The sequence below is a fragment of the Ips typographus genome, linkage group LG4 (assembly GCF_016097725.1).
Source record: "Ips typographus isolate SLU linkage group LG4, UJ_Ityp_2.0, whole genome shotgun sequence".
Taxonomy (NCBI): domain Eukaryota; kingdom Metazoa; phylum Arthropoda; class Insecta; order Coleoptera; family Curculionidae; genus Ips; species Ips typographus.
The window spans coordinates 7860676-7878106 of record NC_138425.1 but is presented as its reverse complement, the minus strand read 5'-3'; the positions used below and the strand labels follow the sequence as shown (position 1 = coordinate 7878106).

Below are 17431 nucleotides of genomic sequence, written 5' to 3'. Positions count from 1 at the left end.
GGTTTTTGGTTCACCTTGGTCATTTAATGGAAAAAAATCATTAATTCATGATACAGAAACGAGAAAAGGATATAACTCAAATGAGTACAAAACAACTTCTTATCATACAACATTTTTTAGTGAAATGGCTTATTACTAACAAATCTACTAATCATATCAAGAGCCCATTGTGGTTGATCTGCTGGTACCATATGTCCTGCATCTCTTACTAAAATTTCCGTCAAATTTCCGGCCTGCTTAACATATCCAGCAATATCATCCGCCACTTTCCATCGATACCTTTCAGCTGTCTTATAATCGTCAGCCCCATCAAAATCCAATTTCTGAAGGTAATTCACAGTAAGTGGATAGGGAACTATAATATCTAATTGGCCGTTATAAATTAACACTTTGTAGTGGCTCAAAAGCTTACTAATCCACTGTGCCACGCTTTGCACAGAGTCTTCAATTAATTCTTCCTCCACCGTATCATCAGTGTGAAATGTGGCGTTTCCAACGTGGATGGCCGCTCTAACATCGTTTCTTTGTACATACGTTTTCATCAATTCCATTTCATTGTCTAACGGGCTTCTTGGATACAATAAGTTGAAATAATCCTGGAATCCAGTAACGTTTTTGAAAACCGAACAGTTTTGCAAATCTCCATCCATTAGGGAATCGAATAATCGGGCAGCTTTCTCCCATTCCTCGTTCCGGATCATTTGGAAGCCTTGTTGTTCGATTTCTTTAACGCGATCCCTGGTATTAGCGTCGTAAAGCCCCAACTGATATAAGTAATCACCATATTCAAGCTGATTAATTGGGTCTGAGTATCCGTTTCCGATAGCAATACCTTTCAAATTAATCACGAGCTTCTGCTTTGGATTATTCTGGTCTATGGTATAGGCAAGAGCTGGAACGTATTTGCCCGCATAAGATTCACCAGCGATATAAAAATCGTTGGTTTGTAAATCTGGAAACATTGTGAAGAACTGAATGAGTGCTTCATACAGGTGCTGTCCGATTATCGTTTGGTTCTGACAATATCCACCTGAAATTTGTATATTTAGTATATGTAGATATAAATCTGAATATATAAAAATGTACCTTCAGTAAAGCTGTATCCAGTTCCAACTGGATTATCAATGTATATAACGGAATGAGTTTTGGTCCAAGCAAATACTCGTTCTTTTAGTCCATGTTGCACTTTTACTGAAAAAGTTCCATTCTCAGCAAACAAACCTGTGTAATATTTGTAATTTAGTATTTTTCTAGTTTAATTTCATATTTGCGTGTGCTTACCGATTAAACTAGTTGCTCCAGGTCCACCTTGCAGCCAGAGAATTATAGGAGCATTTTTATCACCGTTTTCGCTAGGAAAATACCAGAAAAACATGTTCGAATTGAAAGTTTTATCCACCGTAAGAAATCCTGCAAAACCATAAAAAATGCAGTAATTGTTTAACACATATCACAACTTGTAACGAACCAGAGTAGCTGATTTTATTTAAAAAACCATCAAAGTACACTTCAGCAGCCATTTGAGCAATGTCAATTTTTCCTTCTTCAATTAATGGTGTAAGTAACAAAGGAATTCCTGGATCATCACCTCCATTTAATGAATGAGATGTAGTTATATTATAGGCGGAGAATATTATTATAAGTACAATCAAAATAATTGGCAATAGCTTATTATTTATGGATCTTAGTGATTTTACAGATTCGGCACCCATATCGGTTGGATTAATATCTTTATACCTAAACAGCAAAACTTTACAAATTTTACAATATCGGTAATAATAGGAAACTGATGTTTTTACCTTAGAAAACACTATCACATTACAAGATCTAAGTCCACCATTAAAATAAACACAGAAAAGAACTATAGCAATACGGGATGTTATCTATTCAAGCCCCTGGGTAAGACAAAGATTTAAACTCGTTGAAAGCTTATACAAAGCCAAAACATTATTAGCTTGATAAGGTTTTTATCTTATAATGAGTCACTGAAGCTGTGGTCTGTAAATCACATAAAGTGGCTGCAACTGCACCAAATTCTTTGTTGTAGGTAGTTAGATTTAAGTGGTTTTTATGATTTTGCAAAGTCTAAACCTGAAATTAAATATAATCTACAGTAGTTGTTTGATCATGTCCTAGTATAAAAAAACATCGAAGTACATTTTGTCTTGTATATTTTAGTAAAAAATTCTACAATTCCCAAAGCTCTATTGCCTGAAAGATTGTCAAATTAATATTAGGTATATCTCCAGCAAGTAAACTTTTATAATTATTATTGCTTGTTACAAATATAATTCCTAAAAAACTATTTTGTAGAGTAAAGCATTTGTAAATCGTTAATTTTGTTTGTCCTCCAAGGATTTGATAGGAAAATTGAATCAACCTAAACCTAAAATGGTCGACAGTTTTTCATTTGACAATTATGACATACTAATGGTGTTTGATATCCGACACTGACATATCGTTGTTTCTTTATTTTGGCGGGAAAAAAACATCACTTGCTTCTATTCTCAATCTCAATTGTTTTTAAAAATTTATATTAGTGGTAAAATTAAGCAGTAGAAACCCCTAAGACAATGGATATAACAGCAAGACGACGCAGAGTTCACGTTTCACTAACGAATCCCGATGCAAACATCTACACTCATGATTTAACCATGTATACTGATTGGCCCCTAACTGTAGTGGGCCTATCTGAATTTGAAGATCTGGCTGTGGAACGGGTGGAGTTATTTAGGGTATTAGAACAAGCCTCTGTAAAAGGTCCTCGCATTTTTTCTGAGGAGTGGAAACAGTGTATCAAAGAAGATCTGTTGCATAAAAATCTTAAAAAGTTTCTTCGGCTCACAAATGGTATGGGTGGTCAAAGTGAGTTGGATGTACAAGCAAGAAAGGCTGATCACATATCGCATTTTATTCTGAGAATGTCTTATTGTCGCAGTGAGGATTTGAGAAAATGGTTTCTTGCTCGTGAATTAGAGTGGTTTAAATTGAGATATATGGCTCAAAGCCCTGAAAGTAGGTGGTAATTAACTTGTGTATGTTGGTGATTGGTATTCATGTATGATTATAGGTATAAAAAAATTTTTGGAATTGAACAACCTCAACTATGTCCCTATTTCTGATGAAGAAAAAAATCAACTTAAGGAAGAGCTTATTAGTTGCAGTTTTAATATGACTGATGCAATATTTGAAAATAGTACATTTTATAAAGTGAAATTTCAGGAGGTTTTACCTTTAGTTAAAATCCGTAGGGTTTTTCTGAGATTTGGGTTTGTCTCAAAATTCCTAGTTTTAAAGCTACATTTCAGAAGTTGTTTTTGTAGTTTTGCTTATGTTTCTCTAACGGATTTGGTTGAATGTATTAAGACAAAACTCAGAGCTATGTTAAGTGAAAGTCTTAGTATCATTAACCAGAGACTGCCTCAATTGGATGATGACAGATTGATTGATTTGTTATCTACTTTGCATTTATGTTATGCTGGGAATGAATATGTTGATTCAGGAAATAAGGTATACTTGAAGATTAGCCCTACAGTTGTTTATTGCTAATTTAATATTTTTTATTAACAGGAAGCAGTGAATCCAGCTGATTTAGATTCTTATGCAAACAAACATTTCCCTCTATGCATGCAAAATCTTCATAAAAATTTAAGAGCCAGTCACCATTTAAAGCACAATGGCAGGTTAATTTATGGGTTGTTTTTAAAAGCTATTGGTTAGTCTTCTTTTAAGTGGTAAATGTGGATTAAATTAATGGAATTTATAGGTGTCCAGTATGAAAATTTTATTGACTTTTGGCGCCAAGAATTTACTAAAAAAATGGACAATGAAAAGTTTAATAAAGAGTACTTATACAATTTTAAGCATCAATTTGGTAAAGTGGGCAGAATGGTGAGCTACTCTCCCTACAGTTGCATGAAAATTATTATGGGCAGCATTGGCCAGGGTGAATGTCATGGGTGTCCATTTAAACATTTTGATATTGCTAATTTAAAGGCTAAATTTAATGAAGTTGGATTGCCTAATGAAGGTGAGTGAGTATAAGTTTAAGATGCATAATAAGGCTCTTAATTAAAATGTATTATCATTAACTGCAATTTTTAGGGGGCAAAGAAATTTTAAAATTAGTTAACAATGGTCATTATCAAATTGCCTGCACCAAATATTTTGAGCTGACACATTCTGGTAAGCCTTCCAAAAACACAATCAACCATCCTAATCAGTATTTTGAGGAGAGCATGAACTTGGAAAATGAGGCCAGTCAATCAAACTAGAAAAAATCTGAGGTTTGCCTTAATTTTATTTTTGTGTTTGAATTGTTGTTTATTTTTTACTGAGTTGGCATACATTGTAAATAATTAATTTTAAGTTTGCATATTATAATAAACAATGTCTCTTATTACTTTATTTAATGTTCAATAATTTCACATATAAAAATGTTTTATGGTAAAGAAGTAACCCACCCTACTCTTTAAAAGATGGCCATTGATGACCTCCTAAATTGGTCAGGTGACCACTTTATGGCAAACCCTAATAGAGTTCTTGTGACCAACCGTCAAATATTACATGTACTTTGTGCCTTATACCAATTGTCAAAACAAATATTTGTTGCTGTGGGGCAAGTCACTAGTTTTTTTTTATTGGTCCATTTGATAAATAAATAAATAATCAATGACAAGGCTATTTTTAACTTGAGTGACTTAAACTTTGGCTTTAATACTTGATAAGGTATACCAAACCACAAGGTTTTCTTTGTTTAGACTGAAAGACCAGTTGTAATTAGCTTATTTATTCGCTTATAATTTGTCTCTTAACATAAGTTGTCATGAAATCTTTTTTATTACTTGCTATTCTGTTCCTAATCCACTGGACAAATGGAGCTTTTCCAAACTTTTATCCCAAGTTTCCTAAGGTTGAATTAGGATTAGAAGATGATCCTGGACAGCCTCTAATACTCACACCATTAATTGAACAAAACAAAATTGAAGAAGCCCAGTCTGCTGCAAAAGTCTCGTTCAATGGATTCAAGAAACAAGCAAGCTACTCAGGTAAGAAAAAGTTTTTAAATTATACAGGGTTATTCACAATATTCGACAGGGAAGATTGTGACTAAACTATTCACTTTCAAAAAAGTTTTGGTTCTGAAATGGTCTTTTAAAAATATTTTCAAGATCATACTTTTTATACTATATAGATTATTAGATACTTTTTCTGCATTTGGGACAACCGGTACATCTTAAAAATATTTTTAAAAGATACCTTAGTCACAATTTTCCTTGTCGAATAACCCTGTATAACATTACTGGTAATTAAAAAAATATAAATGAAATTTATATCTATTTGATTGGCTTAATTCTTGTCATTAAATTCATCAGCAAAATATAAGGGTTAAAATTTTGTTAATACTTATTGGTTATCTTTGCAAAACCATCCTCAGTAAATTAAATCATGCATATTGTGGAATAGTTACCTAATAATCTACATTAAAACTTGAATAAGCTGAACCAAATTTCTGGTAACCATCAATTCTTTTAGGCTATTTTACTGTGGACAAAACATTCAACTCCAACATGTTTTTCTGGTACTTCCCTGCCCAAGCAAATTCTGAAACTGCCCCTGTGGTTTTGTGGCTGCAAGGTGGGCCTGGAGCTTCTAGCTTAATAGGTCTATTTGGAGAAAATGGCCCTTTTTCAGTTAAGCCTAAACATGGCCTGAAATTGAGAAAGTACTCCTGGACCTTAAACCATAATGTCATTTATATTGACAATCCAGTTGGTAAGTTCAGGACCTAGCTTATAGTTACAACAAGTTAAAAAGATAAATCTATAGGTTCTGGATTTAGTTTTACTAATGGAGGTTATGCAAAGAATGAAACTAAAGTTGGAGCAGACTTGTATGCTGCACTATTACAGTTCTTTACTTTGTTCCCACATTTACAGAAAAATGACTTTTTTATAACTGGTGAATCATATGCTGGCAAATATGTGCCTGCAATTTCATACACAATTCATCAGAATAATCCTAATGCAAAATTAAAAATCAATCTGCAAGGTTTAAGCATTGGGAATGGTTTAAGTGATCCAGAACACCAGTTGAAGTATGGAGTTTACTTGTACCAACTGGGATTGATTGATATAAATACCCTTCAAACAGTACAAAACTATGAAGCACAAGGTGTCAAATACATTCAAAACAAACAGTTTGATAAGGCTTTTGAAATTTTTGATAGCCTTCTGAATGGTGACATGAACAATCATCAGTCATTGTTTAAAAATGTGACTGGTTTTGACAACTACTTCAATTATCTGTATCCAGTTGATCCACTAAATGCTGAATTGGAATTCATGTCAAAATATGTTCAGAGAACTAATGTAAGGGCTGCCATTCATGTTGGTAATACAACTTTCAGTGATGAAACCAATATTGTAGAGGTACATTTTCTTTTTATTATTGTAGCTGCTAGAATCTAATTAAGTATATTTTTCTAGGAAAACTTGAAAAATGATGTGATGCAAAGTGTAGCCCCTTGGGTTTCAGAGCTTTTGAGTAACTACAGAGTGTTAATTTACAATGGTCAACTTGACATTATAGTAGCTTACCCTCTTACTGAAAATTATTTGGCTAATTTGAAATTTGCTGGATCAGATCAGTACAAAAATGCTCAAAGGTCAGTTTCACTTTTATTTTTAAACTAAGATTTATTCAAATTTTGTTTATCTAATAGGTATCAATGGTATGTGGGATCTGAATTGGCAGGATATGTTAAGCAAGCAGGAAAATTGACTGAGGTACTAGTTAGAGCTGCTGGTCATATGGTTCCTAGTGACCAGCCAAAATGGGCTTGGGATTTAATTACTAGATTCACTAGTAATAAACCCTACCATACCACTTCTTACTGACTGCAAATGTTTGGATCTTTCATAACAGTTGAATCTCATAACTGATCAAATATTGTTTAGTATCAATTAAAATGTTGTACCTAATAGAGGTTTATATTTTATTCCTTTAATACAGTTTTTTTACTTAAATATGTACAGACTACCAGCACTAATCTCTGAAGTATTCTACTCTTTTCCTGACAAAAACTTGGACAGGAAATCCTTTGGTTTTGGCTCCCAAGTGTCTTTAAAGTATGCCATTATATGTCCCTTTTGTTTCCAAATATTTACTGTCTCTTTCAACTCCATTTGGCCCTAGATCAAATCAACTTACAAAATCTCAAATAATATTTTACAGTATTGTGGAAAGTATACCAAACAATCATCTACAATATTACATGATACATACTCACCTTAATAACTAACATATCAACAATCCTGATGTCTTTGATATCATTGTGTTTCAAAAATTCTTCTCTGAGTCTCTGTCTGCATTGCTCAGGACTTTTTGGGATATCATATTGTTTTACTGAAACAATTGTTGAGAGTATTTTATACTGATTTTTAATTGATAATCCAGTCAAGTTATAGTAAGTTCAACCTTTCAAACAAGTGCTAGCAGTCACTAATATGAGAATTTTTGTTTTTAGGTACAAGTTATTGGTTGCTGCCTACATATTGATAACTACAGGTAAACCTATTAATTTGATAATACTACTATAATTCCATTTAAGTTGGCGCTTGATAGAGTGTACCATTTTATTAAACTTGTCCCCTTTCAAAATAATTTCTTAATGTGTGGATGAACCACTAACTTTTTAGCCAAATTTGATGTGTAACAGACACTGGAGTTGTTTACGTATTCCCTCTCTGAGTATCCCTATTTAAAAGTGCCATCTTATATGCAAAATGTACAAAAATAGTAAATTATCTCTAATTTTTTAAGTATTGGATATCCCAACGTATTACATAAACCTAAAAAGTAAGGTTATTGTTTACAAACCTATGTAGGGCAATTGACGGAACCAAGCCTTGTACAAACTTAGCACTCTTTTCCGAGCCTCCTCTCTGTTAAGGGATAAGATTGGTTTTACTTGTTTTACTGTTTTTCTTACGGCTTGTTGAGACATTTTTAAAAAAATACTTTGTTTACCAAAAAACCTCAACTGAGTAATAATGACTAGTGACAGTAGTGACAGTTTAAGGTCAGTGAAATGTCAACGTTTGACGTCATTGACTAATTTGATGTCAGTGGAATGTCCAATCCTTTTTCAATGGTGTCTGGAGGACAAATAAACTGGATCAACTTAAAATCAAGAATTCTTTAAACATAAAAAATTGATAAAGCCCTGGAAAAGCGGAAGGAGTCAGCTTAAGAGTATTAGATAAAAGATGGCGCCCATAGCGTTTACAGTGTGAAAAGTTTTTCTGTACAATTTTTAAATAAATAGTTTTCTCAGCTGAAAATACTTAAATTAAAAAATCTCTATTACAGTCTAATTAAGTCGCTTCAAACTGTCTATCACTGTGTTAATGTTAATTGTTTTAACCGTTATATTATTGCCTCCAGAAAGCTGTTAATATTCGGCAGTTATTTTAAAAATGTTACCATTTATAATGTGGGTCAACAAAGCACATAATACTTATAACGGTCCTCGAATATGAATTCGGATATCCATTTAACAAACTTAAAAAGGTATTTTTTCAGAATGAATGCAAACTTTTTGGTACCTAGATAAAATAAATTTAAACAAAAATAAATTCCAGTTTGCTATTCTACAAACATATCAACTATAGAAGCAAGGAAACAAAAACAATGAAAAAGCTTGAAGGCGGGTGTTGTTTATCTATCAGTTTCCCCGTGCCAGAGTGACGAATCCCGTCCTGTTTAGATGGAACTTGTTCCTCTGCATGGAAATGGCCTACTTGCGAAGATGGCCTGTCAAGCCTCCTGTTTTATTGCACGCTTGATAATCCAGGATCGGCCTTAAAGATTTCTTCTCATTTTGTTTTTGCTTCCAAAGCAACATGCCATATTGATAAACTTCCCTATCCAATTTAATATAAAGTACTAAATATTCTTCGGTCTTGAATTTTAATATGAACATTAGTGCATACGCAAAAATTTCTAAAAATTTTACGGCTATTGTGGCATATATGATTTGCTCTGGAAAACCTACTCTATTTAGAGATATCCACAATTTAAATTTTCTGTTTTTTTTTTTAACTTTAGTACTGTGGAGCATCTGGGATATAAAACTGCTAAGAAGTAGCTGAGCGTAATTTAAAGAAATAAGAAACCCAACGACGTTAAGGTGTACAAAAGGAACGGGGGAGTTGGCAATTCGGAGGCCAAACATGTATTCCTGTTTCGTTTATTTTCTGGGCCATTGCGATTTCCTTGATGCAATTAAAACTGGCTTATCTGCATAAAACGGCCGTCGCGACGCGAGATGACGCAGCCCGTCCTCGCCCGGCTACTGTCTCTAAAGTGGCTCGTAAATACTCTTCTCCACCAGGGTCGGTCTAAGCAGTTCAATTTTTGTTTAGTAACCTAAGAAGTTGATTTTTAGTATAAATTTGGACGTTGGAATTCCAACGTCCATTTTTTCATCTTCAACCTTATATAGTCTTACCAAGCAGTTAGATAAAATGAAAATGTTAACTTATATTTGCCTTAACTTTAAGGGTCGCCCTGACCTAAAATGTTTGCTTTTGGTTAATTAATTAATTCTACATTGTTAGCCATTATGGCCGTAATCTTAAGATTTTCTTTTTCTCCAGATTAATTTGGTTATCCCCTAAAAAGTTTTTTTCCTAGTATTTTTAAAATTTGGGTTTTGCTGTCTCCCCCATGTAAAAGCTCTTGAAGATGGGTATTTCTGTACCCGAAAATAGTTGAGCCTCCCTTTATTTACCTTTTGGGAGTTAATAAAACTTTTGTGGAGAAGGGTTTATATTACTTATAAAAGAATAAGTTATATTTTATAAACAAATCACAAAGGTGCTATAACAAATCAATAAGATATTTAAATATACGTTTTTGTCCCTTTACAGAACTACTAAAAATTTACATTTATCTATTGTGTGTTATTAGTGAAAGTAAGTAAAGATGCAGATAATTCTAAATCAAACGTAAAATTTGTTTTTTGTCTGGGAAATGTGACCAAGGATCCCAAAGTGGTGTTTACAGGACACAAAGCTATCACTTTCTCTACACTACTGGTCTACATCCTGTAGACCAGCCCACAAACGCCCATATTTTAAGAAAGTCTTTTTGATAGAGCTTTTGCATAATAAGCACCTAAGTGAATTTGTGGTGTGTATAGATTAAAAGCCTCAGAACTAAAATATTAAGAGCTTTCCTGTCGTGTTGGTGAAAGCGTTTTACTGCAAGCAATACAAGTTTGCATTGTTACTAACTGAAAATAGGGTAAAAAAGGTTTGGTTAGGCTGAAATTTATAAAACTATAGATTTCATTAGTTATACTAACATACATTTCTGAAAGTGTAGCACATAAACGCTCAATTTATTCACATTACATTTGTAAATTGGTGGCAAAAAATATCCGGTTCATAAACTCGGAGACTTAAGAGCCAATTACCGAAAATCGTCTCAGTTTGCATGATGTATGTGGCGGATAAAGACATTCAAACTTACAGGTGGAGTCCCTTGGTTATAATAATTTTAATTACTGCAGTTTTATTGCCTACTAAAATTAGCCATTTGTCACCTGAATTATTTTACAACCTTGCAAAAGAGCGCGCTGCTATTAAAAGTTAAAATGCATGGCTCCGATCATACTATGTGATTTAAGAGAAACGTATAGTATTAGTAACATCAACTCTAAAAACTAGGAAGATAGATTACAGTGGGATAACAAAATGTGTCTACACAGTCGTTTTTTCCTGAAATTATTCCAAAAAAACACTAAGATAAGCAAAGGTAAGTTATAGGTGCCCGTATATCCGGCGGGCCAAAAATTTGGACCGCACTATCCGCCCTCCTGCTAATAGATCTGCCACTTTAAATCCATATAATGTGACAGGGAAGCAAGTAAGGAATATCGCAGAACGCACATAAAATCGGGATGCCCCGGCTCTCTTTAAGAGCGTTCTAAATTGTAGTAAAGGTGTCAAGATAGGTCCAATTTAGTGGGCAATTGGACGCGAGTAATGCGCTCTTTAAAGGATTGACCAACTTGGAATGGCTCCTGTGACATTATCCTGGAAACGGGGCAGGAAATGACCGGTCTGTGATTAGACGAGCTGGTTTCGGACAGAGTCCTAATTAAAACCTATAACTAACGTCGCCAACACTCCGGTCCCGAAGAAATTGTGGCTTTGTAATTTTGCCGTTGAAAACGGTTTAATAGTCCATTGCGCGACATGGTTTGTGTATAGAATATTCCGTAAGTTTCAATGTCAAAGTTGTTTTAAAAAGTAAATTTGCTTTATATGCACAAATAAAATTTAAATAAAACTGAAAAAAGCTTTTTTTCAAGTTATTGTAGAGATTCAAGTGTGCAGAGAAGTCAAAAATTCTATTTGTTGATAAAGAACAACTTCAAATTAAAGAAAAATTTGTAATATTACTTAAATATTTTTGACCAACTTGTGGGAAGACTTGTGGACACAAACTGTGCAGTGTTAGTTCCATGCACATTAGACTGCAAGTGGCCAAGATTTCTATGATAAAATATGTGCTAATTAATGCTATTGCTAGAATAGATTTCTTCTAAAGTAGACACGTGATTGTTTTCCTAGAAAACTTCTGGTTCTGAATCTTCGAAGTTCGAATAATACTCGCAGGACGCGCGGCACTCTAATCTCACCATTCCGCTTCTGATTGGTATTCGAGCTGCACAAGGTCGATTGTTTTAATTGTTTCTCCGTTCTGTGCAACATACAATTTAACCGGAAGCACGTATATTCTAAATGTTGTAATTCTACCTCTAAAGCCATGCACTAAACCATCGCGAACGCTACCCGGAGACACAGAGAACGCTTTACCTGAACTGGCAATATTTTTCGGCAATATCCGAGCTAGAGTCGACATTAGAATAAAATTTAGAATGGTCTCTTCCTGTTTTTGTTTTTATTTTAACTAATGAAAATTGCCGGGAAAGCGGAATTGAAGTGAATACAAATTAGCACATTTCTAGCTAATGAATGTCACAGGGCGAAGGAAGCGATGGTTTAATAAGGAAAATAGCGCTTTAGCATGTATAGAAAGTTGGGAAATTGTTGCCAGGTAGTGGATTTCACAGCGTCAGGAAGGAACAGAAAATCGTATTGATTCTCCATCAGGAAAAGCGGGAAATAGGGTCAATCAAATGCGACGCACGTCCGACAGTTGTCCATCAGGTCCCGATTTGACAGTTTGTATCGCAAGTAAGCCGTCAGCCCGTGCCTGGTAACTATCCCAATATCGTAAACTTTCATTTCAACAGGAAAATATCAGGAGCGTACCATCAACTTTCTTCCAACTACAATTCAACTAAATTGCAACTAACAAAACATCGAAATTACATTTAAAAATCATTAAATGGACACTCAGTGTGAGTATCTGCACATTTTGAAATGTGATTAATTTTTGGAGTTATAATCTACGACGTCACTGGTATAAGTCCTAAACTTTCATTCGAACTGGATATTATCGAGACAGAGGCGCACACCCTGGAAACCTTTCCTTAACTATGGCCTCACGTAGAAGCTTTATATCAGAGCATCACGGATATGGCGGTGAGGTAATAAGGATTTGACGTAATAATGATTTGAGAAAAGCTAAAATTGAAGGATCTACCATGTGGGTTTAAAGCCGGAAGATTGGAAGTTTCGATTTTATGGTTTCCATATAAAGGCTAGACTATTCTATCTGAATATGATAATACCTTTTTTCATACTCTTAAAATTTAATGATTGTTATATACTATATCACTAACAAAAGTAATTTGATCTTGAGCTGTAAATTGCTCGAAAACTACCAACTCATTGACTCCTTCTTTCAAAAGTGTTGCTGGCAAGTACAAACTTTGTTGAGGTCCCATTTTGGCGTACCGTCCCAAAACAAATCCATTAATTATTACAATTCCTTTAGTCCATTCTTCAGTGTATACATAAGTGTCCTTAGGAGTTCCACTAATAGTTAATGTCCCTTTGTACAAAACTGGGGCTGTGTTATCTTTACTACTAGGAACGTCGTCCCAGTTCTCCAAGCTGTTAGTCCAAGCTTTCTTGAACTCCAAGGCGTACATAGTCCAGTCTTGAATCACTTGGTTGTTAATCAAAACATCACCTTGCCATATACCTTTGTACTGTCTGTAAACTCCTACATTAACTCTACCCCAGTTCTCTACAATTAAGTCGAGTTGAGCGTCATTAAGCTCTTCACTATTCAAAGTCAATTCTGAGTCATTGGTTCTCCAAGTTCCAAACTTGTTCAGATCTTCAGAAGTTTCCAGAATTGGTGATACTCGCTTGCCATTTACCAAAACTATGACAGTGTCACATAACCGACCTTCAATCTCCAACACCGAGTCTTTCGGCAAATGAAGACCCGTTTTTCTGTAAACCACATAACCATAGCTTTGTCCATTGTTGTCATTGATATCCATATACTCCATTGAGACTGGTTTGGTTGTTTCAAATGAGGGAGATTGAGCTATTAGGTCCTCAATTCTAATTTGCTTATCGAAAACCACTGGATCGTATACTGCTCTTTCAGTTAATGCAGGTGTGTCTGGTAATTTGGTCTGAATGGGATTGTATTTAGCCAAAAGCTCTTTTGCTAGCCAGTATTTCTCGTTGTAGTCACCATTTTCAGCAAGTGGCGCTCCATAGTCATAACTGGTCGTCATAGGATGAAAATCGGTGTTTAAATCATCAAAATTTAAGTTTTCAGAACCACTAAGAAAGCCAAAACTTGTGCCACCAATAAACATGTACATATTGACTGAAGCTGGATAAGCTAAGATTGGTTCAAATACTTCTTGGAGGGTTTCTACTGACTTCACTGAGTGCGATTTGGCCACATAATCAAACCACCCTATATTTTTATTTATTAATTGGAATTAGTGTATAATGTCTAAGATATTACCTGTCCAATACTCCATTACCATGATGGGACGTCCTGGTTGCAGTGTGGCCATATCGTCCAAATTGGTTTCCGGTTTGGTATCAAAATTACCAGTCATAAAAAAGTATTCTGGCAGGGTGCCGTATGTTCCTCTCCATGGATTATCAGCAGTTACAAGTAATTCAACAATTCCTAGTTTATTTATTTATTTTATCATAGGCTGAGGTAAGTAAGAAAATTCTTTACCGTTATCCAGCATGAGTTGCCTTAAATGAAGTAAATAAGCCTCGTCTCGATTGCTACCTCCAATGGCGTATTCGTTCTCAACTTGAAATATTATGATGGGACCTCCTTGAGTGAATTGAAGTTTAGCTAATCGTGGCATAAGTTCATTGAACCACCTAACACATTAATATTAGAACACATGAAGTCAAGAAGTACTAAAACATTACCTAGTGACATATTCCATGTAGATCTCATTGTTAGTTCTAAGGGTGATGTCGTTCCCGTGTCTGAGTAGATAACTGGGAAATCCACCAAACTCAAATTCAGCACAAATGAACGGTCCGGACCTGATAATCACAAAAAGATCTTCTTCTTGAGCTGTTTGGATGAATTCTTCCAAGTATAGGAAGTCTTCCATTTCGGAACCGCCTCCACCAAAATCAAATTTACCTAAAACATTTTTTTGTTAAATAATGTTTCATATTTTACAGCAAATTTAACTTAGTGGCGGTACTTTTACCTTCGAATAAATTTATTTGTAGGATAATTTCTATAGAAATGATGGATTTGATCAAAAGTAGCGTCTGATTTTACGTTTTCTAAAGAAATTATAAAGATAAATTTATCAGAAGTTCAAAGTACCGGTCCCAAGTTGTATAATTAAATAATACGACATGCAGAAACCACTTGTGCCATACTAAATCAGATATTTGAGAATTTAAAATTGTAAAGTCTTTCCGGAAATTCCAGCTATTGTTTGAATAACACTCGTTAGCATATTGAGTTATTAATTGGTTTCCAAAATTAATGAAAACTTAAACTTTATTTTAAGAGTTGAACTGACAGTCATTTTATTTTTTCTAGATTATTAAATAGTCATTTTATAAGGCTAGTTTTTAGATTCTTTAAAACTATAGACAATAACTTTTGAGCGAGTTTAAGTCATCTTCAGAGGCTAATACATTTTCAAGAATCCATTAAGTGAGTAAAACATACCTTCTCACAGCTTTAATTTTTTTCCAATTCTGTTTGTTTTAAACACTTTTAGTTAATACAAAAACGTCTTGAAGACATGAAACAAGAATAATAACTTCTTTTAGTCATCCTTCTTGAAGAGATCTTAATATATTTTTTTATTTCTCCAAGCATCTACATTTGGAAATTATTTTCAATAGTAAAATTGGTTTTTCTATGTTGTAATAACAAAGCTATCGTCAGAAGAATTAAACTTACTACTGTACTAAACTTCTTAGATTATTTTAAAAATTTAAATGTCAATGCAGGAATAGCAGAATAGTGTTACCTATACAAATTTTTATTTTATTTTAACCGGTCAAGCAACCAAACTATGAACGCTCAACTTCTATTTGATTGACGTGTACAGGAAAACAATGATCAACAATTCATGAAGTTTAAAGTGCATCCCGCAGATTGGCAGTTCTTTACCACATTTCTACTCTCTCATCACCTTGTGTCTAGTAAAATTAATTATTTCTGTACAAAATTAATTTATGACCTAAAGCGATAAACAACTTTAACCTCCATATTCCTGCAATAGACTTACCTGACTCATACTCATGCAAATTCCAAGCAATGTAAGTTTCTACAGTATTAAATCCAGCTGCTCTGAGTTTTCTCAGTCTGTCTCTCCAATACGCTCTAGGTACTCTGAAGTAGTGTATTGCCCCGCTGTAAATGGTGACATTTTTTCCGTTTAACACGAAACTGGGTTGGTCAGCTGACAATCCTGATTCAATCCCGTTTGACGTGAAATATTCGTAGTTTGTTGGTAAATCTTCAGCTAGGCTGAAGCTCAGCAACGTAACCAGTGTAGCAGCTACCAACATTCTTTACTAGTAACTGAACATACAAATTTCTATGGAGTTTTATATAATATATTGACATTGCTATTAAGTTGTTTGTTTTTTAGTTCGGAGGGTGCTTGAACCTTCGGAAATTTGAAGTACTATTATCAAATTGGAGTGTTTACTGTTTATTCCCGTGATATGGATTAACTTAAATTTTGAAACCTACACCGAGGTTCCACTACATAAATCGTAAAACTCCCCAGACAACCAAATCTAAGCTTAGTTTTAAGGCGTTATTTAATGTAATTGTTGGGATGAAGTTATTAGTTAGGAACACAGCTGCTTATTGGTTTGGAAATGCAGATACTAGAGACAATAATCGGGCCGCGTAACTTAAGCCCTTCCGAAGGGTTAAGACTCGTAAATCGCCGGCTCGGTGACGTCTCACGGAGATTCTTAGGCGAGTTAGTGAAGATATCGCGTTAATACAATCGTCCGATGATATATTCGGGGACTTGTGCAATTATTGCGATCCGATGGCCATTCAGAACTTAATTCACAAAATTTATACGTGTAGTTTTGGATCTGCTCCTATATATTCGATAAGTTATGCAGGCGGTCGAATCCGATAACGTTACAAAAGTGATTTAAATCCCCAGCTTCGTCACTGAACCGAAAATTGTTCAATTTAATTAATGTTGCAAACAAGTTCAAATTCTATGCCAAAATTATCCTCGCCAACAAATTAACTGTGAATTCTAAAAAAATCTTTATAGTTGTGAATGCAATTTCCATTGTCCCACTTTTAAGGTTAATCTGGATTACAATGGAAAAGATGCAATAATTTCTAACCCACCCTTCTACGTCACCCTAAACAAATTGCTGATTTAGAACCGGTTTTTAATTAGATTTGGAACATAAAAAGCCATAAATCTGGCAACTATTTCCAAGCACAAAGGCAGTATATTAAGATGGCTATCTTTATTTCGGCTTTGGGCGCCCTTATCAGTTCAAGCCAGCCTTTGAGAGACGCCTTTTGCTTACGCATACGCACGTGTGTCTACCTTTGACACTTTATAAAGGAATTTTTTTGAATATACTTTCATACAAATTGGTTAAGCAGACTAATATTTCAGGTGCAGAATATGATAGACTGCGTTAAGGTTTTAGTATTTTAGAAGAAAGAAAAATTGTCAATATATCTAACAAAAATGATAAATTTGGAAAGTGTAGTTATTGGAAAAGGATATACTAGTTTCGAAAAAATTAACAACGGTTAAATGAGTGTGAGAATATCTGCAGTTCAAATAGTGACAAATCGTAAATGATCCATCATGCTGAAATCTGCATATTTTTTGTATAACTAGGCAGAGTGGCAACTCAGTAGGAACGTGAAGAAAATGAGGTCTTTGGCTTCATCTAAGAACAAAATTACTGAAAAA

General features: G+C 34.3%; 5 protein-coding genes across 8 annotated transcripts; 2 read left to right on the top strand and 3 right to left on the bottom strand.

Moving 5' to 3' along the window:
- Positions 1–2: 2 nt before the first annotated feature.
- Positions 3–1950, bottom strand: LOC145728801 (venom serine carboxypeptidase-like). Of its 3 annotated transcripts, XM_081979321.1 has the most exons (6): positions 1800–1947; positions 1469–1737; positions 1282–1410; positions 1087–1221; positions 413–1030; positions 3–364 (listed from the first exon to the last, which is right to left on the bottom strand). In XM_081979321.1, exons 2-6 carry the CDS (start codon positions 1710–1712, stop codon positions 117–119), a joined length of 1374 nt encoding a protein of 457 aa, XP_081835447.1. In that variant the 5' UTR covers positions 1713–1737; positions 1800–1947; the 3' UTR covers positions 3–116. The 3 variants fall into 3 exon arrangements, with proteins under 3 accessions (XP_081835447.1, XP_081835446.1, XP_081835445.1); XM_081979320.1 differs by having other exon boundaries at positions 3–1030; positions 1469–1750; positions 1800–1950; XM_081979319.1 differs by having other exon boundaries at positions 3–1030.
- A 503-nt stretch (positions 1951–2453) lies between these two features.
- On the top strand, positions 2454–4407 carry LOC145728803 (DNA primase large subunit-like). Of its 2 annotated transcripts, none has more exons than XM_081979324.1 (6): positions 2454–3015; positions 3071–3269; positions 3324–3510; positions 3571–3715; positions 3767–4034; positions 4105–4336. In XM_081979324.1, the coding sequence occupies exons 1-6, from the start codon at positions 2574–2576 to the stop codon at positions 4130–4132; spliced, it is 1269 nt and encodes a 422-aa protein (XP_081835450.1). In that variant the 5' UTR covers positions 2454–2573; the 3' UTR covers positions 4133–4336. The 2 variants fall into 2 exon arrangements, with proteins under 2 accessions (XP_081835450.1, XP_081835449.1); XM_081979323.1 differs by having other exon boundaries at positions 2455–3015; positions 3767–4030; positions 4105–4407.
- Positions 4408–4606: 199 nt separating this feature from the next.
- Positions 4607–7009, top strand: LOC145728802 (venom serine carboxypeptidase). Its single transcript, XM_081979322.1, has 5 exons — positions 4607–5048; positions 5536–5775; positions 5830–6431; positions 6489–6667; positions 6725–7009. The coding sequence occupies exons 1-5, from the start codon at positions 4826–4828 to the stop codon at positions 6897–6899; spliced, it is 1419 nt and encodes a 472-aa protein (XP_081835448.1). The 5' UTR covers positions 4607–4825; the 3' UTR covers positions 6900–7009.
- LOC145728807 (NADH dehydrogenase [ubiquinone] 1 alpha subcomplex subunit 6-like) lies at positions 6974–8068 on the bottom strand. The gene is made up of 3 exons (XM_081979331.1): positions 7882–8068; positions 7292–7407; positions 6974–7193 (listed from the first exon to the last, which is right to left on the bottom strand). The coding sequence occupies exons 1-3, from the start codon at positions 8006–8008 to the stop codon at positions 7065–7067; spliced, it is 372 nt and encodes a 123-aa protein (XP_081835457.1). The 5' UTR covers positions 8009–8068; the 3' UTR covers positions 6974–7064.
- A 4705-nt stretch (positions 8069–12773) lies between these two features.
- On the bottom strand, positions 12774–16056 carry LOC145727942 (beta-galactosidase-1-like protein 2). The gene is made up of 5 exons (XM_081977808.1): positions 15746–16056; positions 14409–14631; positions 14203–14357; positions 13978–14148; positions 12774–13926 (listed from the first exon to the last, which is right to left on the bottom strand). The coding sequence occupies exons 1-5, from the start codon at positions 16026–16028 to the stop codon at positions 12794–12796; spliced, it is 1965 nt and encodes a 654-aa protein (XP_081833934.1). The 5' UTR covers positions 16029–16056; the 3' UTR covers positions 12774–12793.
- Between the last annotated feature and the right edge of the window lie 1375 nt (positions 16057–17431).